This window comes from Scleropages formosus, chromosome 11, assembly GCF_900964775.1.
Source record: "Scleropages formosus chromosome 11, fSclFor1.1, whole genome shotgun sequence".
Lineage (NCBI taxonomy): Eukaryota > Metazoa > Chordata > Actinopteri > Osteoglossiformes > Osteoglossidae > Scleropages > Scleropages formosus.
This window is the reverse complement of record NC_041816.1, coordinates 28,142,912-28,169,884: the sequence shown is the minus strand read 5'-3', so window position 1 is coordinate 28,169,884 and position 26,973 is coordinate 28,142,912. Positions and strand designations below refer to the sequence as shown.

General features: G+C 40.9%; 1 protein-coding gene across 1 annotated transcript; it reads right to left on the bottom strand.

Annotated features, from left to right (window-relative positions):
• Positions 1-5,635: 5,635 nt before the first annotated feature.
• On the bottom strand, positions 5,636-25,747 carry LOC114911868 (butyrophilin subfamily 1 member A1-like). Its single transcript, XM_029256091.1, has 7 exons — positions 25,736-25,747; positions 25,556-25,572; positions 22,029-22,103; positions 21,597-21,947; positions 21,131-21,412; positions 20,670-20,795; positions 5,636-6,168 (listed from the first exon to the last, which is right to left on the bottom strand). The coding sequence occupies exons 3-7, from the start codon at positions 22,099-22,101 to the stop codon at positions 5,636-5,638; spliced, it is 1,365 nt and encodes a 454-aa protein (XP_029111924.1). The 5' UTR covers positions 22,102-22,103; positions 25,556-25,572; positions 25,736-25,747.
• Positions 25,748-26,973: the final 1,226 nt, after the last annotated feature.

The following is a 26,973-nucleotide window of genomic DNA, read 5'->3' as shown; positions in this document are numbered from 1 at the left end:
CAAGTATATTAGCCTACGCACGCGCGGGAGAGAGAGGGAACCGGGGTTGGGGGGGCAACCCCTCGGTCTCCACAATAAACGTCATCATTACACTGCTGTTTCCTAATAGGAACGGCAATAAAGAGGGACGCCGAGGAAGCCTAGATACGGAACCTTGTTTCGCCTTCTTTGTTTCCCCTCGGGGGGCGCGCGCGCGCAGTGGGTTGGCCCGGGTCCTCTTCTCTCTGGTGGGTCTGGGGCTCGAGTCCCGCCTGGGGTGCCTTGTGGCGGACTGGCGTCCCCTCATGGGTGTGTCCCCTCCGGCCCTACGTCCTGAGTTTCCGGGTTAGGCTCCGGTTCCCCGCGACCCCATATGGGACAAGCGGTTCAGGAAATAATATGTGTGTGTGTTTCCCCGAGCCGTGCCACTGTGTGAACCTCTACTGACATCGACCTTTGCCTGTATGTTCCTGACCTCGTTCTTTGTCTACTAGCCCTCTGTACTACGTTTGCTAATCGCCTGACCCACGCCACGCCTGTCCCTCGACTTTGCTTTTGGATTCCGATTTGGCTTTATTAAACGTCTTTTTACGACAGATGCGAAGAAGAGGGACGCACACGCGTGACGCGGAGTGTTTATCGCGAACGCTTTATGAATAGCGGCACACAGCGAAATAACACACTCGGTTGAGGACGTCGTTTCATCCAGATCCTGCTCCTCAATCCAGCCTCTGAACGCGGTTGTAAACACGGTCACCCCATCATTTCCCCCAGAAAAAGTGCCCGCAGTGTTTGCACACTTACGTTCCACATTTTTCCCATAATGTAACTATTTACAATAAGCGCATGATTTCCCGCTCAAGCAGCAGTAACGCGGGTCGTTACAATAAAACTATTTCAAACGACCTTTTTTCATTACGAAACTCCCAGAAATATATAACAAAGTGTTAACAAACACTGTTTTTTATGGACACTACCGTTGTTTCATGTCCGCGATCCACACCCACAGCCGCCCTCCTTACCGTGTTTTACTCCACCTCTGTACTCAGCCTGTGGTACATTCGAGTTCGCAGTAGAAAAAAATTGATTCGAAGTATAAAATCTAAGATTTGTTAAAATTTGTCTACAGTTATTAATGGCAATATTAAGGGAATATAAATTTTATGTATTAATGTAATTAATGAAATTAAATAGCGGTTTATTTTACAGAGAAACAACCTGTTCGCGTCACTCGGTGTTCCGCTTTTCCATAAGTTTTACTTTCGTTTGTAAAATGCTGAGGAACAGAAGAGCGAGCTGTTAAGTAATATATTGAAATATTGCCAAATATAAGTGAAATATGAGAGAAGGCTGAAAAGTAACGAGCTTTGATCAGTGTGACTGCAGTTCCTATAATATATTATTGAAAGATAATATTGCGGGACTTTGGGAAAAGCTGTGTTACGATTGTGAGACAAAGAGACAATAAGGGACGTTGATCATTATTACTGAATCAAGAGCAGTTTGTTGGAATTATGATTTATTGTAGAAAAGAGCCATTTGTCAATGATGAGGACACGGATTTACAGTGAGGAGCGGCAGCAGAACCCAGAGCTCATGTCTCCTGGAGCTGGAAGAGAAAGAACTTCAGTCTTGACCAAGTCCTGTGTCTCACATTCTCTGTTTGTCATCATGTCATTACATTTTGTTTAAATTCCACTTTTTTGTCCATTTTATTGCTTTTATACACACACCTTACACACTGAGTAAGGATCAAAATCTCATCCAAACATGCAACCCAGACACTGATGTGTTGTTTATATTATACCATCAAACATGCCAAAAGAATTTGTTACGGTAGAATCAAATATCCGTGTCCTTACTCGTTACAGCTGTGTGTGGGGACTGAATTCTGGCAAGCCAATATTAGGCTAATTTAGCTGAAATGCTACTCACTACACTTTTCTGTAATAAAGATAAAAATATATTTTTTTTCCATAATATTTCCAGTTTATATTATAATGAACTTTTTTACTTTTACTCTAAATTGTAAATTCACAAGTTAAAGATTTACTATTTTATAGTTGCTTTAAGATTTACTGGGTCTGTAGTGTAATGTTGAACTATTGCCAGAAGTTCAACATCAATTTCTGTAGAGCTCACTTCATGCGATTTACATGTTGATGGTGCACGAGTGCATCAGCTAAGACAATGTATTTCCCCGGTGTGTAGACTAATTTAAAGTCATATCGCTGCAGTCTCATCATTAGACGCTGAATGTGTGGAGACATTCAGATTCTTTCGAATTATTGCAGTTAAAGGCTTGTGATCTGTTTCTGCAGTGAATGATGGTAAGCCTTATTTTTAGTCATGAAATCTCTCAAATCCAAACAAGTCCCAGACACTCTTTCTCAATCTGAGCATATCTGCTTTCAGATTGTGACATTGTCCTGGAGGCATAGGCTACCAGTTTCCAGCCTTGAGCATCTGCTTGGAGTAAGACTGCACCTAGCCCATCTTTTAATGCATCTGTAGAGATTTTGATCTTCCTGGATGTGTAAAAGTATGCAGGATCTGGTGCTGTTGTCAAAGTTGACTTGAGCGTTTTTCATTCTTCCTCATGTTTACTTGTCCATCTGAACTCATTTTTGTGACTAAGCAGTTCCCTGAGTTTTGCTATTTCTGAGGAGAGATTTGGAGTGAATTTACCAACAAAGTTCACCATTCCCATTATTCTCAGCACACCTTTCTTATCCACTGGACTTGGCATGTCAAGGATTGCCTGTATTTTACTCGTATCAGGCTCCAAACCATGTCCTGACAACTTTTCACCCAGAAAGGTAATCTCAGTGACACCAAACTGACACTTGGCTTTGTTTAGTCAGAGTCCATACTTTCAAATTCTTTGGAGTAGCTTAAGAAGCCTCTGATTGTGCTCTTGTAATGACAATCCCCACACCACTACATCATCAACATATGCACAAACTCCATTCAGCCCTTCTATGATGTGCTCCATGCCACGATGAAAGACTTCAGAAGCTGATAATATGCCAAAGGGGAGTTGTAGGAACGAATAACGTCCAAATGGTGTGTTGAATGTACAGTATTTGGTGCTGTCCTCGTGAATTGCCAGAACCCCTGAGAAGCATCAAGTTTGCTGAAATACTGTGCACCAGCCATCTCACTTGTAATCTCCTCACGCTTTGGAATCTGGTAATGTTCTCTTTTTATATTTGCATTTAAACCTTGAGGATCCATGCATATTCTCAAATCACCATTCTTCTTTTTTGACACAAACCATGGAGTTCATCCATTCTGTGGGTTCCTCCACTTTCTTTATTACTCCCAGAGTTGTCATTCTGTCAAGTTCCTTTTTTAGTTTATCTTTTAGTGTGCAAACTCTTCTTGGAGCGTGTATTATAGGCTGAGCATCTTCTTTGAGCAGAATTTTGTAAGTGAATGGAAGAGCTCCCAGTCCCTTGAAAACATCTTCAAATCTGCATACAATGTCATTTGCAGTTTCCTGCTGTGCCAATGCTACATCATGACTACTGATGCAGTACACTCATTTGACCAATCCTAACTCCTCGCGGGCTTTGTCACCAAGAAGGGAGTGATGATCATCTGGGACTACAACAGGGAGAAGATGATGAATTTTGCTCTTGACTTGTACTCTGAGTATGCATACACCTCGTGTTTCTATGTCCTGCCCATTGTAAGCTTTAAGCAACACTGGACTTTTCCAAATATTAGGCTTGATTTTCATCTCCTTTATGTCACTTATGCTTATGAGATTGGCCTTAGCTCCAGTATCAAGTTTCAGTGGGACAATGGTTCCATTTATTTGTAACAAGACAAACCATTTATCCTCAGATACGCTGTTCACATTTGAGACATTTTCTTGTTTTATCTCATTGCTTTGCTGAACACTTTCTCTATTGCCATTGATCATTCCCACAAAGAAAGTCTCAGACAATTCTGTCTCTTCCACAGTATGCACATTTGTTGTTGATTTTGACTTATTCTATGAGAAACACACACACACACACACACACACACACACACACACACACACACACACACACACACACACACACACACACATTTTCTGAACCGCTTGTCCCATACGGGGTTGCAGGGAACCGGAGCCTACCCGGCAACACAGGGCGTAAGGCCAGAGGGGGAGGGGACACACCCAGGACGGGACGCCAGTCCGTCGCAAGGCACCCCAAGCGGGACTCGAACCCCAGACCCACCGGAAAGCAGGACCTGGTCCAACCCACTGCGCCACCGCACCCCCCTCTATGAGAAACATTGTTTGGAAAAGTGGTTCATGCATTTGCATTTTGCACATAGCTTCCCATATGCTGGACATTGCTTGGATTGATGCGCTGAACCACATCTTTTACAACCAAATCATGTCGCTGTGCCTGCTCTCGGTGTGGATCTTTGCTTTTTAATTTTTTGCATGACAGTGCTGACTACTGGACTGTCAGCAACAGCAGCGCCCTCTTTGTCACTGAAAGTTTTCGAATGCAGCAAAGCAAGTTCACTTGCATGACAAATCTTGACAGCATCATTAATTTTAGCTCCACTTATCTAAGCAGTCTTTCTCTCACCTTCTTTTCATGAATTCCAAAGACAATTTGATCTCTGATCATTGAATCGTTCAAAACTCCGAAGTTGCACGTTTTTGCCTTTAGTTTTAAGTCAGTTAAGAAAGAATCAAAGCTTTCTCTCCACATTTGAATGTGCGAGCGGAACAAATACCTCTCGTATGTTTCATTTTTCTTGGGTGAGCAGTGCTCGTCAAATTTCTTGATGGCTTCCTCGAATATTTCTCCATCCTCAGGTCTTGCGAATGTGAAAGTGTTGTACACCTCTATCGCTTGAGGTCCAGCCACCGTCAGAAGCAACGCAATCTTTCGTGCATCCGGCTTGTTATCCAGCCCAACCGCTTGCATGTACAGCGAAAACTGCTACTTGAACGCTTGTCGCCAGCTGTTGTCGACGTTCCTGGGTTAGTTTCAATGACTCAGGTGGTTTAACAGCATCATCCATCATACTTCTTTAGTGCAGCTCCGAGTACTCCTGGTACCATGTTGTGTTTACTCAATAAACACATTGAGAATGATTTCTGTTAACTGGAGTGTAGCCGCTTTTAATATTCACGCTGGTTTTTACGACAACCGTTTTCAGGACTCTCTTCTAAATCTATATCCGTACTCCTTAGGTATCCTTCCTGTACCTACCGTACACTACTGTCATCTACAGGCAATACCAAGAACAACAACTGATCTCCACAGCATCTACAGTACATCTAAGTGTCTCTGTTAATGTAATGGACACATTTGTATTTTCTATGAGATGTACGTCGCTTTGGAGAAAAGTGTCTGATAAACGAATAAATGTAAATATATTGAAGAGACTCATTAATTTTAATGCTGAAATCAGTTTGAAAATTACTGAATATTGCATGATACAATTCTGTTTACTTCCACATGATGGAACTTTCAAAACACACAATTGCTGTCAAACAATATTTATTTAAAAGCATCACAATCTGCAAAATACATGTTTAGATGGAGAAATTACAAACCCTGAATGAGGGTGAGATGGGAAATTAAATCAGAACATGGCATCATAACCTGAACATTAAAAACAAAATTCAGTTTCTTTAGTCTGTGTAAATGACAGGCGATATGATCAGTGGGGCTGAGTTTGGGGCACCTGGCCAGAAGTACGGATAGAGTTTTTCAGTGAATTTATATCCAGTGAAAGTGTAGATACGAGACTTGTCCTCCACACTGTAAAAGGAGACCTGACCCTCCTCATAGTCCACAAACACCCCCACCTTCTTGGGCTTCACACTCAGGTTGAGGGACACAGGGGGATCAGTGCAAGCCTCATACTTATTTCCAATCAGTCTGAGAGCCCAGAGACCATTATTAGGATTCAGTGCAAAATATTCCTTCCTGTTGATGGACTCTCTGGCCACTCCTAAAGTCCAGTCAGTTTTTTCTCCAACCTGCACCTCCCAGTAATGTCTCCCAGAAGAAAACCCTTCTTTTCCCAGGACACTTATCCGGCGTTTAAACCTATCTGGGTTGTCAGGGAGCTCCTGCTTTGTGTCTCCACGTCTCACTTGTTTCCTGCCATCAGACAGGACGAGTTGAGGATGTGCTGTATCAGGATCCAGAGTCACATCAACTGTGGAGAACAGAGAGGTGGTCAATTATTACATTTCAAATGTGATAAAAAATAACACTTTTTAAATGTTATATTATACCTAAACATTATATTGCTCTCCTTGTTGCCACCACGACCCTAGAAGGACTGAGCGGTTTAGAAAATGGATGGATAGAAACATTATATTATTACGGCAGCAGAAGGTGGTGTGTGTGTGTGTGTGTGTGTGAGACAGCAATTACAACATGCAGTTAGTGAGAATGAGTGAATTTTTAGGCATTAATATTTAGGTATTAATATTGTAATGACCCTGTGTTACTGTTTTAGGAGGGAAACTCCTAAATGTAAATAGTTGCATTATGGGGAATAATGTGACGTGTGGGTGTGCAACCACTGGGGGCACTTTGGGGGGAAATGATGGGGTGACCGTGTTTCTGAGTGTGTGGGGAAAGAGCTAAGCAGGTTGAGAAGGTAAGCTATTGATTGAGTTCTTGTGTGGAGAGTTAGATGGCGAGATGGCATTGACTTTTGATAATATCATGAAGGGATTGTCCCCCAAGGTAAGCAAAGCAATCTCTGGTAGGATTTGGTTGATTGTGAGTTTGACAAAGAAAGAATTGTGGAATGCATGCATTACCTTGTCCGAAAGGGGTTGAAAATGGGAGCTTTTGAAAATCCGAGCTTAACTGAAGTTTACAATAAAGCAGGATTTGATTGTCTGGGGCTACCACGAGGCAAAGGACAGATGGAAAGGCCTCGTGGATAAATGTCTGAAGCTCTGAGAATGGACGTCTGCTTTATGGAACTGCACTCTTTTAAAACATATTGTGCTTTCTTGTATCTCACCCCTTTGTAGTTTTGTGGTGTTGGGTGTTTTACAACATTCTTTTAACTTGCGTGGGTTTTATTTGTATAGCATTTTATTTACAGATTTTAATGGCCTTGTTTTATCAGGTTATTCTGTGCACTTTGAGCCTTTTATATTGATGACTACTCATGTGTATGTCTGTTTTGTATTTGTCTGTTTTTAGGGGTATGATGAAGTTTTATACTGTAATTTAGAAGTATTTTATGTGTTTTGAAGGATGCATGTATATGACATGACTTTGGTTGGGCTGCTAGTGGGGGACAGTCCTTTTGTGGGGAAGACATAGGTCAGTTATATTTTTTTGAAGCCAGAAAGGGGATTGTTATGGGAAAGACTCTCTGTCGTGACAATATATTTTATGTAATGGTTGTTTAGCAATTTTGTTGACCAACTGTAGGAAAATGGTTTTGGGTTTGTTTGATTGTGGATTTTTTTTTAATGTTTGTTTTTGGTTGTGTATTTTATTGATAACTTTCTTAAAGTTTTAAGAGATCCTGGAAGGAATGGGGTTCTCGGACTAAAAGAACTATTTCCCCGTGTGCTGGTGTTCAAATAAATCATTCGTGATGAATGCTGTCTCTGTGGTCTTCTACGCCTCATCCAGAACCACAGTGCTGTGTGCCACAATATGAATATTATTTTTAGACATTAATATTAATTCTGGAAACTGGTGTTTTGAATGTTTTGTAAGAAATTGTAATAATGTTACCTTTGAGAAAGTAGTATAAGAGCATTTTATCTTTCAAAATTTGATTTGACTTCATATTAATGAACACAATAAAAATAGTTAATTTAAGTCAAAAACTCAGTAAAAAAAGATAGAATTACATATCTGCTTTGGTCACACCAACCTGCTCTCAACACACCAGTTTCTCCTTCAAACAATGTATAAATAAACTGGTCCAAGATGCAAAGGTTGTGGAGTCACATTTGACACTTTGTGTCCTTAAAATATATATAAAAAAATTTTTTTTTTTTTTTTTTTTTTTTTTTTTCTTTGCTCACAGTAAGAGGGGAAAATCAGTGTGTGGAAAACATTGAAACTTTTCTGTAACATGTCTCTGTGTTAAGTGTGTGTTTGCTAAATGAACCTTCTAGAATATTTCTATGTTTATCCACTTTTTAGTGCATTTAATTTCATTTGGTTCTTTAATGTTGAAGCTGAAACAATGACAACAGAAGGACCAACAAACAGCACCGGATACATAAAGACTGAGTTCCGTTTCTGTTTGTCTTTCACTCGTAGCTCTAACATCTCCTTCTCACCAGGAGCTCAGTGTGGATTGAAGTGAACTCTTGTGAGAAACAGTCACTTGTTCTCATCACTCATATCCTTTGTGGAAAGGAAGGTCAATAAATGTGCTCATATCCTGTGTCTGTCAGTCAATCATGTGACAAATGATAGTCCAGATTCAATGCAGCCAATCAGTCATTATTGTGTCTCCTACAGAGAAGAGCTGCAATGGGGAGAAGAAGCAGAAGAAACTCACCTGCGTATCTTTGTGCCTTCAGAAGTTCTGTAGAGAGAGAAGTAAAAATGAGACACATGGAATTAGTGGCACAGCAGATACTGCAGTCAGTCTGGACTCGCTTTCGTGTCCATTCTTACAGGACAGAGTCTCATACAGTGTCACATACAGTATAAGAAGAACCAAACTCACTTCTGTGGGATCAGTTCAGCTCCACTCTACTTACCAGCTCCCTTGCACATGTTTTCTACAGCTGGACATGGAACATGAAGTTAGAAAAAGTATATAAGTCCATTGAAATAATTCATTTTATATGACTTCTTAAAAACTGAAATAATTTTAAAATACACTAAAATGAAACATAAAATACAAAATCAGTTTAATTTACAAGTACAGTGTATAGTTATTGGCCTCTGATTGTGACAGAAACAAACATCTCACAGTCACTCCACTCAGGATGGACTCCATATACTGTTATATTATGGACTTTTTGTGGCTCCTTCTTTTGTTAAAGTACAAACACAGTAAAATACAGTACAAACAGTATGTAATGCTCTTCAGTTTCTGCAGGTACAGTAGTACCATCTCTGTTCTAACAGTAACTACAGCTGTACAGGAGGTGATGATACATTTCTCTCTCAATACATATACATGGATCACATGATGGCGCCGCGGATGGCCGCCTCGGTGTGGAGCTCCACAATTGTTTTACTGTTTTTGTTAGTTTGCCCTGTCTTTAGTTATACTCCGACAATCAGTTTTACCAGGGAAGAACTGCTGAACATTCGGCAGTACACACCACCCAACATTTTACCGGTTTTCGACTATTCTGACGTTTTGCTGGACATTGTAGTCGGAGGTGCAGCGGCGCTGCTCAAGCGCTCCAAGCGCTCCAAGACGCGCAAGCGCGGAAAGCGAGCCGGCGCGCTTGTCAAGCTCCGAAAGCGCGGCTTTAGAACAGCGCTGCCTAGTATCCATCTGGCGACTCTCCGCTCCCTACCCAACAAAATGGACGAACTTTTCCTCCTGTCCCAAAGAAACAAGAACTTTTTAAACTCTGCTGCTCTGTGCTTCACGGAAACCTGGCTGAATGAAGCCATTATTCCGGACAGCGCGCTACATCTGCCGGAATTCCAGCTGTTCAGAGGGGATCGCGACGCGGAATCGGTGGGAAAATTGCGCCGCGGCAGGACATGCTTCTGCATCAACGAAAGGTGGTGTACAGATGTGACAGCGTTGAAGAAGATGTGCTGTCCCGACCTAGAAGCGCTCTTCATCAACTGCAAGCCCTTCTACTCGCCGCGGGAGTTTTCCTCGTTCATCCTCGTAAGTGTTTACATTCCACCGCAAGCGTGCGTGAACGCAGCGCTGCAACAGCTGGGCGACCAGATCACTGACACAGAGCAACAACACCCGGACTCTGTTATAATCATTCTCGGGGACTTTAATAAAGCAAATCTCTCCCGTGAACTGCCAAAATACAGACAGCATATATTACATGTCCCACCAGAGACAGTAATATTTTGGACCACTGCTACACCACAGTAAAGGATGCATATCACTCTGTTCCACGGGCAGCTTTGGGGTTCTCTGATCACTGCCTGGTTCATCTTATACCGACCTACAGGCAGAAACTGAAATCAGCTAAACCTGTAATAAGGACTGTTAAAAGATGGACTGAGGAAGCAGAGAAGGACTTACAAGCCTGCTTCGAGTGCACCGATTGGAGTATTTTTGAGGCTGCTGCTAGCGATCTGGATGAGCTCACAGACTCTGTAACATCATACGTCAGTTTCTGTGAGGATATGTGCATCCCTACCAGGACTCGTTTAACATACAAGAGTGACAAACCGTGGTTCACTGCAAAACTCAGACAGCTTCGTCAGGCCAAAGAAGACGCCTACAAGAACGGGGACGGAGTCTTGTATAAACAGGCCAAAAATACACTGGCAAAAGAGATCAGAGTGGCTAAGAGAAACTACTCTGAAAAGCTGAAGAAACAGTTTTCAGCCAACGATCCTGCGTCGGTGTGGAAAGGCATGAAAGACATCACAAATTACAAGACACCACCCCCCGGCACCGTGTCAACTCAACAACTGGCCGACGATTTGAATGAGTTTTATTGCAGGTTTGATAAACCCTGTCTCACACCCCACACCCATTCAGACCCTCTCTCCACGAATCAATTAACACCTCCAGTAACCCCCACCTTCCCCTCTCCTGCACCTTTGATCTGCGAAGAGGAGGTGCGTCGGGTCTTCGTCAAACAGAAGACAAGGAAAGCACCAGGCCCAGACGGCGTCTCACCGGCCTGCCTAAAAACCTGTGCTGACCAGCTGGCCCCTATCTTCACAAAGATCTTCAACAGATCACTGGAGATGTGCGAAGTTCCTTCCTGCTTCAAACGCTCCACCATCATCCCCATCCCAAAGAAACCCAAAATCACAGGACTTAATGACTACAGACCTGTCGCCTTAACGTCTGTGGTCATGAAGTCACTTGAAAAACTGGTGTTGGACTACCTGAAAGACATCACTGGACCCTTGCTTATCGAGCAAACAGGTCTGTGGATGATGCAGTCAACATGGGACTGCACTACATTCTGCAACATCTGGACAAACAAGGGACTTATGCGAGAATCCTGTTTGTGGACTTCAGCTCAGCCTTCAACACCATCATCCCACACCTCCTCCTGTCCAAATTAACCCAACTCTCTGTGCCCACCTCCATCTGTCGGTGGATCACCAACTTCCTGACAGACAGGCAGCAGCTAGTGAGGCTGGGAAAATTCTCATCCAATACTCGCATGATCAGTACTGGCGCCCCCCAGGGATGTGTGCTCTCCCCACTGCTCTTCTCCCTGTACACCAACGACTGCACCGCAAAAGACCCCTCTATCAAGCTCCTGAAGTTTGCAGACGACACCATACTCATCGGCCTCATCCGGGATGGCGACGAGTCTGCTTACAGACAGGAGGTCCAAGAGCTGGCTGTCTGGTGCAGTCATAACAACCTGGAGCTGAACATGCTCAAAACAGTGGAGATGATCGTAGACTTCAGGAGAAACACCTCAGCATTATCCCCACTCACCATCATGAACAGCACTGTGGCAACAGTGGAGTCATTCAGGTTCCTGGGCACCACCATCTCACAGGACCTGAAGTGGGAGCCCCACATAGACTCCATTGTGAAGAAGGCCCAGCAGAGGTTGTACTTCCTTCGTCAGCTGAGGAAGTTCAACCTGCCACAGGAGCTACTGCTGCAATTCTACTCTGCAGTCATTGAGTCGGTCCTCTGCACCTCTATAACTGTCTGGTTCGGCTCAGCTACGAAGTCAGACATCAGAAGACTGCAGCGGATAGTTCGGACTGCTGGAAGAATCATCGGGACATCCCCCCTAGCTCTCCAAGAACTGCACTCGTCCAGAGTCAGTAAAAGGGCTAGCAAAATCATTGTAGACCCCTCGCATCCAGGCCACTTCCTCTTCGAACCCTTGCCATCTGGCCGGCGCTACAGAGCACTGAGCACCAGGACAGCCAGGCATAAGAAAAGTTTCTTTCCTCAGGCCATCTACCTCATGAACACCTAAATCTCTCCCCTAGAGAGTAAACCGTGCAATACATAATGCTATTTATATTTATATTTATAACTATTTATCACATTTCTCTTACTCACACTCCCTTGCATTTGTATCTAGTGACTATTTTTGTATATTCGGTACTTTATATTTTTAAATATTTTTTATCCCTTGCTCACATACTCTATCTTTTCACCTGTCTTGTCACTGTCATTCTGTCTGTGCTGTGGTAGTTCCTGTCACCAAGACAAATTCCTTGTATGTGCGAACATACTTGGCAATAAAGCTCGTTCTGATTCTGATTCTGATTCTGATATACTGTTTACCTTGTTTTACTTAGCAATCAGAATACTGTTGCACTGGTATTTTTACTTTTCCGTTATTAATTGTGACATTATGCCTGTTTTATTGACTGATAAAATATATAAACAGGAACCATTACCATTACTGTCATATTTATTGTTCAGCTGTTGTAACCTGAATAAACACTGGACTGTTTTACTCTAAGCCCAGTATTTTCTTTCTCATTACATCAGGAATTTGAGAAGCTCTTTCCTCATCTCCAACAAAAACTAAAAGGGAAGCAATTATTTCCCATTAAATTAGATGAATTAATTTCAGATTCTTTTTACATGTGCTTTTTTCTATATTTCTGACATCATTTATTTCTCACAGTTTCTGCAGCCAAACCATTTTGCTTTTTAAAGGTGTGTTTTGCTTTTTTAATTTCATATTTTGCAGACACACAGACACACAGTGAAATGCAGAAACACAAATATTACTTACTCAGTTGTCTGGTGATCAGCCCTGTAGATTTAAGAAATAAAAAAATCACCATCACAGACATAGTGCAGTAGAAGTAGTAGTACTGCTGATTCTCTTTCATTCTCTCACTAGTGAATTAATAAGTCTCTTATCCTGTTTCCTCCTTCCTACAATTGATAAGTATTTATTATAGCTGGATTTTTTTTCTTATTCTCTACAGTAAGTTCATATTTTGAGACACCATAATGGTGTAAATTTCATGTTTAGTTGATGTCTTTGTCCAGGATGCCTTTCAGTGTTAGAGACACATTAATAACACTTTGAGCTGATCTATAAAGGAAAGTTTGAACAGAAACAGTTTCACACAGTCTTTTTTTTTTTCCTAATATCACAGATAAACTGTTTCTGCAGTGAAAAGTGAAAAATAAGTAAGTGATATTGTTCATATTTTTGACATGTCTTAAAGAATTGATATTCAAACATTTTCATACATCACTTTGATACAACTGTATTATTTACCATGTTGTTCTTGGAGCTCACCTGTAGATGTAAGAGTAAATATTGTAATTAGTCAGTGAGAACAGAGATTAATTAAATAATGTAATGAGGTCACCTAAAATAACACACATAAACAAGGGGATCCAATCTTTTTGGCAAAGGGCCACAATAATTACTGTGAAGTGGTTCGACAGACACAGATGTAAATATCTGGATCACTGTATAACTGGATCCCGGCCTTTTTGACTGGGAGACCTCAGTCCACCAGGATCAGCAACTCCACCTCCAGCACCATCACACTGAACACCAGCGCTCCCCAGGGCTGTGTGCTCAGTCCACAGCTGTTTACCCTGCTGACTCATGACTGTGCTGCAAAGTACAGTTCAAATCATATCATCAAGTTTGGTGATGACACTACACTTGTGGGCCTCATCAGCAACAAGTCACCATACAGAGAGGAGGTGAACCAGTTCACAGAATGGTGTAAAGACAACAATCTATCTCTAAATGTTGATAAGACTAAAGAGATAATTGTTGACTTCACGAGGACCCAATAAGACCACTCACTACTGCACATCAACGGAACATCTGTGGAGAGAGTCAAAAACTCAGAGTTTCTTGGTGTGCGCATGACAGAGGATCTCTCCTTGACCCTGAACACCACCTGCCTAGCCAAGAAGGCCCAGCAGTGTCTCCACTTCTTACAGAGGCTGAAGAGAACCACACTCCCCCCTCCCATCCTCACCACCTTCTACAGAGGGACGATAGAGGGCGTCCTGACCAGCTGTCTCACCATGTGGTACGGGAACTGCACAGTCTCCAACCACAAGACCCTAGAGCGAGTGGTAAGAGCAGCTGAGAAGATTACCGGAGTTCCTCTTCCTGCCATCGACTCCACATACAAAAACCACTGCATCCACAAGGCCACCAGCATTGTGGATGACCTCTCTCATGGACTCTTCACCCTTTTGCCATCTGGCAGAAGGTACAGGAGCATCCGCGCTACCACCTGCAGACTCCAACAGTTTCTTCCCTGAGGCAGTCAGATTACTCAACACCTTGCCGCCTCCAAATGCTCACCCGGCACAGTCAAACATCGAACCCAGCAAAACGCTACACCACAATTGCCTACAGCCCATGTCCACATCCTGTCCTGTGTATTTATTTACTGTCTTGTGCTCTGTTCTGTGTTGCATCATGGTCCCTAGAGAAATGACATTTTGCTCCACTGTATACAAATTGTACAGAGGAATGACAACTTCAACTTGATCTCATAGTAACTACTAGAGAATCTCAAATGTCTAATGTGTTTATTTTTCATAATTTTTTTTTGCCAAGTATATTTACACATACAAGGAATTTGCCTTGGTGACAGAAACTTCCACAGCACAGACAGAATGACAGCGACAAGACGCACATGAGATGACAAAAAAGGTAAATAAAAGATAAAAATATATAAAAGATATAAAGATCACAATATACAAAAATGGACACTAGACACTTTATGTATGTACAGGTATGTTACGTGCAAATGCAAGGTAATGTGAAAAAGAGGTATGATGTGATAAATAAATATAAGTAGTATAGAAGAATGACAATAAAGACTACTTGATATCATAGGAACTGTTATAGAGATTGTTAAATGTATAAAGTGTTTGTTTAATAATTGTTCATAATTTTTGTTTTTTGATATATGGCTTAAATATGTAATTTTACTGCATTTCATAAATCAGTTTCATTACTTAGCATACTGTTCTAGGAGCTGAACTGTAGATGTAATGAGGTCAGTGTGTCAAAACACTTGTCACACACTGCATGAAAATATGTTTTTGAGCTTTTACACACACACACACACACACACACAGACAAACACACACTCATTATCTGAAACTGCTTGTCTCAAGCGGGGTCGCGGTGAACCGGAGCCTAACCCAGCAATTCGGGGCATAAGGCTGGAGGGGGAGGGGACACACCCAGGATGGGACACCAGTCCATCGCAAGGCTCCCCACACAGCACTTGAACCTCAGACCCACCACACAACAGGCCCCAGCCAAACCCGCTGCACCACCGTGCCCCCAAAAGTTTTCATTAATTGTTGTTAATTTTTCTTTTATAATACATGTCTTAAAGGTGTGATATTGAAACATTTTCATACATCACTTTCATACAGCTGCATTACTTACCATGCTGTCTTTGGAGCTCACCTGTAGATGTAAGAGTAAATATTGTAATTAGTCAGCGAGAACTAAGATTAAAGAAATTATACAATGAAGTTAGTGTCACGAAACAGTACAGTCACACACTGCATATAAATATGTTTTTGAGCTTTTACATTTTACCATAATATCTTCTTACACTTTAACCATGTCTGAAACACTGAGGGCAAAAGATTTTAATATATGTGATTTTTCATTGTATAAAAATTGCTCCTAAGTGCATTTTGTTCATGCCAGCAATATAATTTTCTGTGGTATTTACGTTCATGAACCCTGTTGATCACCTGTTGCATCATAAATATGAACTGACCAGTTTTTCTTAAATCCAAAGATTTTCTATTACTGTCTAAGTACATTTATATTTCTGTGTCATTCTATACAGTAATTATATATTTTGACACTACAGTGGTGTGAATTATTTCATATTTAGCTGACGTTTTTGTTTAAGATGACTTAATGTAGTGTCTCCAACATTGAATCACACTTTGAGCTGATCTATAAAGAAAAGTTTGAACAGAAACATTTGCACACATAAAAATTATGTGATATTAGTAAAAAAAGAACAAATCTTATCACACAACATAGCACACACACACTTTCAGAACCGCTTGTCCCATACAGGGTCACGGGGAACCGGAGCCTACCCGGCAACACAGGGCGTAAAAGGACACACCCAGGACGGGACGCCAGTCCGTTGCAAGACACCCCAAGCGGGACTCGAACCCCAGACCCACCAGAGAGCAGAACTGCAGTCCAACCCACTGCACCACCGCATCCCCAACCACAACATAGCATTAATGCATGTTAACTGTTATATCATTACGGTTTATATAATACAGTAAAAGAGGAATTTCAGCAAATACGGATCATGAGAAAGAAACCTCGTCATAAGTGCAGGACCGTTCTCCAGGACCACACTTGTCCACTCCCACACAGAAGAAGTGATATTGCAACATTTTCATACATCGCTTTCATAAAATTGTATTACTTACCATGCTGTTCTTGGAGATCACCTGTGGAAAAAAAAAAGAGTAAATATTGTAATTAGTCAATGAAAACTGAGATTAATTAAATAATGTAATGAGGTCATGAACCCGCGCTGTTTTGCAAGACCCATCATTTCAGGAGGAGATAAAAATGAATGAATCTAACCTGTAGCAGATGTTCATTGGCCTCTGATAAAAATCACGTTTTTACAAATTGCATGTAATGAGCACACAAAGTACACTAAGAACTAAGGTCAGTTTACAGTCAGCAGTTCACCTAAAACACATTTCTGGAATCATCTAGATACATAAATCAAGGATGTCTATCTTTTTGGGGCCAGGGGACACAATCATTACTGTGAAGTGCTTTGAGAAACACAGGTGTAAAAATCATTAGTAAATGACTATGGTTTTATATTGCACTTGAAACTGTGAAACGAAAATATTGTGTCTGATGTACACACACATTTTCGGAACCACCTGTCCCATACGGGGTCACGGGGAACTGGAGCCTACCCGGTAACACAGGGCATAAGGCCGGAGGGGGAGGGGACACACCCAGGACGGGACGCCAGTCCGCCGTAAGGTACCCCAAGTGGGACTTGAACTCCAGACCCACTGGAGATGAGGACCAGGTCCAACCCACTGCGCCACCGCGCCACCGCACCCCCCCATTGTCTGATGTACAGCGGGATATAATGAAATAACAAACCAAAGGCTTGATGTCACACTTCAGCAGTTATAAATTTCATCCCATTGCCGGGTGACAAAATTCTGATATATTTTATGGAATGATTCTGTTACTTCATTTAATGGTCAAAATCACTTTATATACTCTAAAATCTTTGGATTCTTATGCTGGAAAAGGGATTATGAATGACACACAAAATGAGAGAAAAAAGATGAAATCAACAAATTTTTTCTTTCAAAAGTGAAATCCTCACAAAGTAGGAAACTGCTGCTGAATTAACCTGCGTCCAACACTGACTTCAACATGGTAATTTTTACAGGTTATCTGACTGTGGTACCACATTATACACTGTAATTCTGTCAGTCATTAACATTTTTTTTCATACATTGTACTCATTCCCAGAAATTATAGAAATCATTTTATCAGTGAAATAAGAGGTAACTGAAAGTGTTCCCCTTTTTGATATATATCTTAAAGAGGTGAAACTGCAACATTTTCATTCATCACTTTCAAACAGCTGTATTACTTACCATGCTCTTCTTTCAGATGATCTGTGCATGTAAGAGTAAATATTGTAATTAGACAGTCAAAACAGAGATAAATTATGCAATGAGGTCCTCTGAAATGGTATCCATGAACCAGGCAAAGGGCCACAATAATTACTGTGAACTGGTTCAACAGACACAGGTGTAAAAAAATCATAGTAAGTGTTATAGGGAATGTTAAATGTGTAAAGTGTTTGTTTATTAATTGTTCTTGATTTTCTTTTTTTTTTGATGTAAGTCTTAAATGTGCAATTTTCCAGCATTTCATACATCACTTTCACACAACTGTATTACTTACCATGCTGTTCTTGGAGCTGACCTGTGGATGTAAGAGCAAATATTGTAATTAGTCAGTGTGAAGAGAAATAAATGAAATTATGTTATGAGGTCAGTCCCACCAAACATACACTCACACATTGCATATAAATATGAGTTGCATGTGAGTTTTAACATTTTATCATATCTCATCCTTCAGTTGTGGTGGCAAGTGATCAGTTATTTAAACTATAAGTGAATACACACACACACACATTTTCAGAACCGCCTGTCCCATACGGGGTCACGGGGAACCGGAGCCAACCTGGTAACACAGGGCATAAGGCCAGAGAGGGAGGGGACACACCCAGGACGGGACACCAGTCCGTCGCAAGACACCCCAAGCGGGACTCGAACCCCAGACCCACTGGAGAGCAGGACCCGGTCCAACCCACCGCGCCGCCACCGCGCCGCCGCCCCCCCCCCATAAGTGAATATTCTAAATTATTTAAAAAGTGCAATTCAACAACCAGTGACTTTGCAACTACATTTTAAAAAACTGATTTTTCTTATTCAAACTCCACTCCTTTGCAAGGAATCCCAAGCGGGACTCAAACCCCAGACTCACCAGAGAGCGGGACCCGGCCAAGCCCGCTGCACCACTGCGCCCCAGAATATGACTCACACCATATAATTACTGCTGTTCAGCTATAATTTTTAGCTTTTTTAACATGAACAAAACTATCAATGTGAACAGTAAACTGCTAAAATACGTCTCTTTCTCAGCAGTTTTACGAAACAGTGAATCAAAATTGTGCATCTAATAATACAAACAGCATCCAGACTGAAGATCACAGCAAATCATTACTTTGAACTGGTTCAAGAAACATTGTGTAAAAATCACAGTAAGTGACACGGTGAATGGTAATTGCCTACAGTGATTATCTATGATACACCAGAAACTGCGTAAAGAAAATGTTGTGTCTATAATACAGCTGTGTATAATGACATGAAAATAACCTGAGATAGATATAAACAGAATAAACAGAAATAAATAGAAATGTGTCATCAATGCATGTAAACTATTTATATATTGTTATGATTTTTACAATACAGTAAAGGGGGAATTTCAGCAAACAGGATCATGAGAAAAAAACCTCGTCATAAGTGCAGGACCGTTCTCCAGGACCAGGACCACACTCGTTCACTCCCACACAGAAGAAGTGATATTGCCACTTTTTCATACATCACTTTCATACAACTGTATTACTTACCATGCTGTTCTTGGAGCTCATCTGTGGATAAAAGAGTAACTATTGTAATTAGTCAATGAGAACAGAGATTAATTAAATAATGTAATGAGGTCACTTAAAATAACACACATAAACCAGGGTATCCAATGTTTTTGGCAAAGGGCCACAATAATTACTGTAAACTGGTTCTATAAACAGAGGTGTAAAAATCACAGTAAGTGTGATAGGGATTGTTAAATGTCAAAAAGTGTTTCTTTATAAATTGTTCCTAATTTTTCTTTTTTATATATGTCAGATGCAATTTTCCAACATTTCCATTCATCACTTTCATACGGCTGTATTACTTACCATGCTCTTCTTTGAGCTGACCTGTGGATAAAACAGTAAATATTGTAATTAGTCAGTGAAAACAGAAATTAACAAAATTATATAATGAGGTCAGTGTAATGAAACATAGAGTCAAACACTGCATATAAATATTTGCATGAGAGTTTTAACATTTTACCATATTATCTCATCTTTGGTGAGAAGTGATAAATTTTTAAAAATTATTATTTTTTTTTTTCCAGAACCGCTTGTCCCATACAGGGTCACGGGGGAACCGGAGCCTACCCGGCAACACAGGGCGTAAGGCCGAGGGGGAGGAGACACACCCAGGACGGGGCGCCAGTCCGTCACAAGGCACCCCAAGTGAGATTTGAACCCCAGACCCACCGGAGAGCAGGACCGCGCCACCGCGCCCCCCCACCCCCCGATATTTTTTAAATTCTGAGTGAATATTTTAAGTTCCTTAAAAAGTGCAATTTGACAACCAGATGCGACAAAACTGTGAACACAACATTTATTAGGTGTGAGCTTAAAGATAGGAGTAATTTTTAAATATTCTTTGGACATGTTCTAAAATGTCCATAGTTGCTAATAATAAATAACCTTTAACAAGTGACGGTGATTAGTGACAGTGAGTAAGACAGTGAAGGTGCCTGTAAAACTTCAGTGTCCCCACAGTTAATATAACTCATACGCTATAATGATTTCTGTGAGCTATGAATAGAAATTAGTTTCACACAATACATTTTCTCAGCTATAACTTTTTAACTCTGAAAACCAAAACCAGAAACACACTCAGGGGGAACTTGAACAGCATGTCTTTGGACTGTGGGAGGAAACCCATACAGACACAGGGAGAACACACAAACTCCACACAGACTGAGCGGGGATTGAACCCACATTCTCTTGCACTACCCAGGCAGTGTGAAACAGCAGTGATACTCATTGTGCCACCATGCCACCTGTTGTAATGATTTCGGTGAGCTATGAACAGAAATTACTTTCACATAATACCTTTTCTCAACTATAACTTTTTAACTCTGAAAACCATAATTGTGAACAGTACAATACCTCTCTTTTTCCGCAGTTTCACAAAACGATGAATCAAAACCGAGCATCCAATAATACAAACAGCAGCCAGACTGAAGATCACAGCAAAGGTCACCTTCCAGGGATGGGCACGATGGAACATCTCACCTGGAATACAACAAACAATTCATTTCACTGAATTATTACAGATTTTGCACCTTTTTGTAATTAAAGATTAAAATAAGCAATTTCATCAGTGCAGAACCTCTAGTCCTAATGTTTTATTTAACCAGAAGAAACTAGTAAATAAGTACCACAATTTTTGTCTACAAAAGAATCATCAGTGTGGAAAGACTTTCATACAGATGGATCAAGATGCAAATCAGGATGATACAAAAAAAAAACAACGACATTTCTAACCTGTTCATTATTCACAGTGATTTAAACATGTGTTGCATGAAGTGTCTCCATTGAGCTGTTTATACTAAACATGTGTAACTCACCAGGGATGTTAGTTATTGTCTCTTTCATTTCATTTATCTGTTGCTGTCGAACTCTACAGGTGAACCTGTTGTTCTCTGTTTCCTCTACAATAACACGTTGTCTCACGGTGAAGAGGTCCATACTGTCTGTGTGTGTCTCTGTGTGTCCAGCAGGGAGACTGTGTCCTTCACTGTCCATCCAGACCACTTCAGGCTGAGGGAACCAGCCTTTAGATTCACACACCAGACTGATCCCTCCTTCTTTATATCCCTCATTGGAGATCACTGGTTGGGTTCCTACAACTACAGAAACAGAAATAGTGTAGCTAAAACAAAAATGTAATTAAAATTAACCAAAAATTGATTGAAACTACATGAAATATTCTAAAACAGCTTTCACCTTTAAAAATATATTAATAGAGAAGTCTTAAAGACACCTCCAAAAATGAATATTTTCATCAACAAAACCAAAATTCTAAATTTTTACCTTTAATATGAACTTCAATGGAAGAATCATCATAAAATTTCCCCGACTGGACAAGACATTTATACTCTCCATTGTCAGAGACCTGCGCATTTCTCAGTTTCAGTGAAACATTTCCATTCTTTAGTTGTTCAGAGAACAGTGATGTTCTTCCCCTGTAGGATGCGATCTGCTTCTCATTTCTGTCCTCCTGATCCCGGTAAAGATGTACAAGTGGGTCTTCGGTATGAACTCTGAGCCACTCGATATGCAGGTCCACAGCACTGATGTTGGGTTTGAGGTAACAGGGCAGAACAACATCTTCACCAAGTACAGCAACTACAGGATCAGCTGGACCAAGAACCTCAAAACTCTCTGTGAAGAAGAACACACACTGAGAATTTATTCAGTATGATACACAGTATGATTGAAACTCTTTTTCGGGAGAATATGTACCCAGTGTGGAGACAGTGGTGAGTTGGAGAAGAAGGAGGATCAAACAGAGACACTGAAACCAACTGATTTTCATCACTGGAAGAAACAGGTACATAGAAACCACCAGTCAGGAGAACATATGGATGTCATCAATGTATTATACATTCAATGTTCTTTTATTTAGGTGATGCTTTTCTCAGGTTGGGGGGTGCGGTGGCGCAGTGGGGTGGACTAGGTCCTGCTCTCTAGTGGGTCTGGGGTTCAAGTCCCGCTTGGGGTGCCTTGAGAGGGACTGGCGTCCTGTCCTGGGTGTGTCCTCTCCTCTTCCGCCCTGTGTTGCTGGGTAGGCTCCGGTTCCCCGCAACCCCGTATGGGGACATGCGGTTGAGAAAATGTGTGTGCTTTTCTCAGAAGGATCTTATCCTACCTCTAATTTGTTTGCTCTTTGTACAGTGTAACGATCTGGCTAATGAGTTAGCCCAGATCCTCACGTGGATTCCAGAAAGGCGTATAATTATATAAACCCAGACGGACACGGAAAAAGGAAGCTCTTCTTTTTAATATCTTGTAGGCAACTATGGATGACATATTTCACACAGCTGTCTTTACGATAAAATAAACAACATTAAAGTAAACTCCAAAACGTGCGAGGCACAAAATGTGTACACGGCCAAGTATATCAGCCTGCGCGCGCGCGGGAGAGAGGACCGGAGGGGGAGCAACTACTTAGTCTCCACCATAATACGTCATCATTACAACAGCTGAATATTTTCACTAGAGTAATTAGGTTTTATGAAGGTATTACAGCCAGAAGTGGTGTTTAAACTTACAAGCTGCTGCTCCAAAGGTAGCAGCTCTTACCGCTACACTACAAGTGTACTAAAAAATACTTATTGTAGCTAGGCAGTTGTCTGAAGGACTCAGAGCAGTAATGAAAACAATTGCTAATTCTTACCTGACTGATTTACTATAGTAACTGTTATACTTTATTAAGGTGCTTTATACTGAACTCAGTGCTGTACCAGCCTGCTCTCTAAAATGTTGCCAGGTGTTCTTACCTGATTCTTTCATTATCCTTGAGATAGTCTATTTTCCAGGCCACGTAGTTTCTCACATGTATGTCAAAGTGATGCTAAAACACCAGATGCAAGAGTCAGTGACTCAAAAAGATTTTACTTTCAGGTGTCAAAGCAGAATTTAAGTCTGTCAAAGCACATATGGAAAAAATGCAAATATAAAAGGCTACAAAAATCTATTTTAACTACTGTCTATATATAATACTTAAGTAAAATAACTTTTAAAGGCTATTGCTGATGGGTCACCCATCCATACTGATGTATGGATAAGTGACCCAGTGTAAGTAGTGTATCTAGAAGTGTAAGTCTCCGTGGTGAATAAGGTGTATGGGTTGATGACACTATAGAGTTCATTGGAAGTTGCTTTGGAGAAAAGCGTCTGCTAAATAAATAAATGTAAATGTAAATGTATTGCACAATAAAAACACTCGACAACAACAAACAAAGAAACAAAAAAAAATCTTCAGGTTCTGAAGTACTTTCAGGGTAATAAACTGCAAAATAAGAGAAGGAAATTACTCTATTTTCTCACTCAGCTCTTAATATGATACAAATACAGCAGCATCCTGTTCACATCACTGACATCTGATGTCTGAGTGGAGTGAAAAAAGCTCACAGTAAACATATCAATGCATCCATCAGTTCAAAAATCCATGTGGTTATTGACCACTCTCATGTCTTTAAACAATATAAGATTATGTGACTATACATAGTTTTCTGACTCAGTGAGAGGGAACTAGATTTTGACAACTTTCATTTGAAGATCATAAAATCTTTAGGAAGAGGAGGACAGGACTGTCAGCACTACCTTCATAACTGGTACACTGTACCATGGTACACATACTACTGCATGGTGTACAATTAGAGTTGGTGCTTCTCATCTGAACTTCCTTTGATTGAGTGTCATTCCTGCTATTTTACCCTAGATGAAGGTAATCACCCTGAATTACTCCAGGAAAAAGTAGCCTGCAGTTCAAATCGATAAATGAAGGAAAGTTGCATTAAAGTTGTCAGTTAAATAAAACTCCAGAAGATTCTACAAAAAAAATAAAAAACAGTCACTAGGATCTGACAGGCTCCCAATTTTCTGTCATAAACCATTTCTTCCTCATTTCAGTCCACTCCTGTCTATTCATTTCCTTCTTCTCCCTTCTCCTCCTCTGTCTCCTCTTTCTTTTTATCCTTCTACTTCCTTTTTCTCCTTTGTTTGTTCATCTTGCTGCTGCTTATAAACTTTGTGTGTAGTTATGTCTGTATATAGTGAATTTTATGCGCGACTCCTTTGCACCCTAGTTTTTACTGAGCCGAATGTCTAGAATGATGGCCTAATAAACTGAACTAAATTATTAAAACACAGAAATGAAAAACCAATCAACTGAAAATACACCAGTTGTGTGTGTGTGTGTGTGTGTGTATGTGTGTGTATACAGTACATAAAATGGGAAATGCAAATGTTCGAAAAGCATAAAATGGAAAAGAAAAAATCACTAAAAATTGGGATTCAAACTTTACAGCTTCTGTTTGCTGAAATGAGGAGCTGTAAACTGTAAGTAAGCTGTAAACTCACATGTTGCTCCAAGTCATCAGTTAGTTTATTCCGTACAGTCACTAAAACACAGAATCATAGGAAACACACACACACATTTTCAGAACCACACATCCCATAGGGGGTCATGGGGAACCAGAGCCTACCCGGTAACACAGGGCGTAAGGCTGGAGGGGGAGGGGACACACCTAGGATGGGACGCCAGTCCGCCACAAGGCACCCCAAGCGGGACTCGAACCCCAGACCCCCCGAAGAGCAGGACTGTGGTCCAACCCACTGCGCCACCACACCCCCTCATAGAAAATATCAGAATAAAATCCAACTGAAAAAGTAGATCCTAAAACATGCAAAAATCTCAACAGACACTTTAGTGTATGTAACAGTATTATAATAGAATAAAAAAGCAGTGGATGTCAACAATATTGTGTAAAACTGTTACATGTAAAAATGTCTTGTCATATAATTGGGGTAATTACTTAAACATGTTAACATGTACAGTGTAGTACTAGTCATTAGAGTTCTGAAACAACATAAATAGAGTTACGTAAACGATTGTGGGGCTGAAAACTGAACATCATTTACAGTGGCTAATCTCGTTTTTAAATGGCGCCCTTAGTGGCAGCGGTGAGGAACTACACTATAAATAGTTGTTAATTTCCATTTAGCAGGTTGTGGACACAACATGTGGGTTTGATACCACGGTTCGTGTCTGTCTGGAGTTACTGTTTTTCAGGCTATTATCTCCTGACAGAAGAGCAAAACTTGACTTTATTCTCACAGTTTCTTCTGTCACCTATTACGTATTGTAATATAATTATAATAAATTCTAATATCATGTATATTATATAAAGTGTTAATAAACATTGTTTTATGGACACTACAGTTGTTTCACGTCCACGATCCGCATTGAGGGCTTCGCTCCTTACCGTGTTTTTCTCCACTTCTGTGGTACATATTTCAGTTCCCAGAAAAAAAAAAAGATTCTAAGTATAAAATCTGTTAAGCTGTGTACAGTCATTCATGGTAATATTAAGCAAATATAAATATTATGTATTAATGTAATTAATGAAATTAAACTGCGGTTTATTTTACACAGAGAAACATACCCGTTCGTGTCACTCGCGGTGTTCCGTTATTTTGACAAGTTTTACTTTCATTTTTAAAATATTGATAAGCAGAAGAGCGAGCTGTTAAGTAATATATTGAAATATTGCCAAATATAAGTGAAATAGTGAAATATGAGAGAAGGCTGAAAAGCAACGAGCTTCTATCAGTGTGACTGCAGTTCCTATAATAAATATTAATGTACTGAAAGATAATACTGCGGGACTTTGGGGAAAAACTGTGTTACGATTGTGAGACAAAGAGACACCAAAGGAAAGTTAATCATTGACTTTATTATCCGATGTGCAGTTTGTTGGAATTATAATTTATTGTAGAATGGAGCCATTTGTCAATGATGAGGACACGGATTTACAGTGAGGAGCGGCAGCAGAACCCAGAGCTCATGTCTCCTGGAGCTGGAAGAGAAAGAACTTCAGTCTTGACCAAGTCCTGTGTCTCACATTCTCTGTGTTTCCTGTCCAAGAAGGTGCCCCAGGGTCTACGTCTCACCTCTTTGCCTTCACATGGATTTACACTCTTTTTATTTACAAGTTGGAAAGAAAGTTTATTGAGTTCCCTTTTCCAGCAGTCATTGCTACTTTTGCCAGAAAGTGGAATTTCTTTAATGTCTTATTGTGTTAAGAAACTCGAAGTATGTTTCTGTCATTCCGGGATGTGTGAGTGTGTTGACTGAGTAAAGTATGAGGAATAAAGGTGTGCAGGTGGACAGGACATGTAAACTGCTATTGAAGGGCACGGAATGGGTGGGACAGGAGAGACGTGGAACTGCAGCACTTTTGTAGATGGCAGCTGTGAGTGGAGGATTGGTACAAGTACAAGTACAGGTACAAGTACAGTGTGGTACGTGAGGACGAGACCCCAACACACCTTTGTAAAAGGGAAGTATCTCCCCTCTTTCTGCTGGCTGTGTGATCGGGAGCGACGGGGTTTGAGCGCAGCACTGATGTGTCGGTTCGGTCCTCAGTAACAGGAACACGGATCATTCCGGAACAAGACCGTGTGAAGCTGCATGACCAATTGAGTGTCCTCTCTGATCAACATGAGCTGCACTTTAATGGGGCACTTTGAAGGGACTTACTGAGCGGCGGAGAAGGAGGAGAAGCGGACAGTGTGGATCTTTTACCGGCACCGGAGAGAATGAAGCGGTTCGGCACCACGTCCGACACCAGGAGAACTGTGTGCATTGGAGAGGATTGTGGGACTATTTACAGTTACTCTG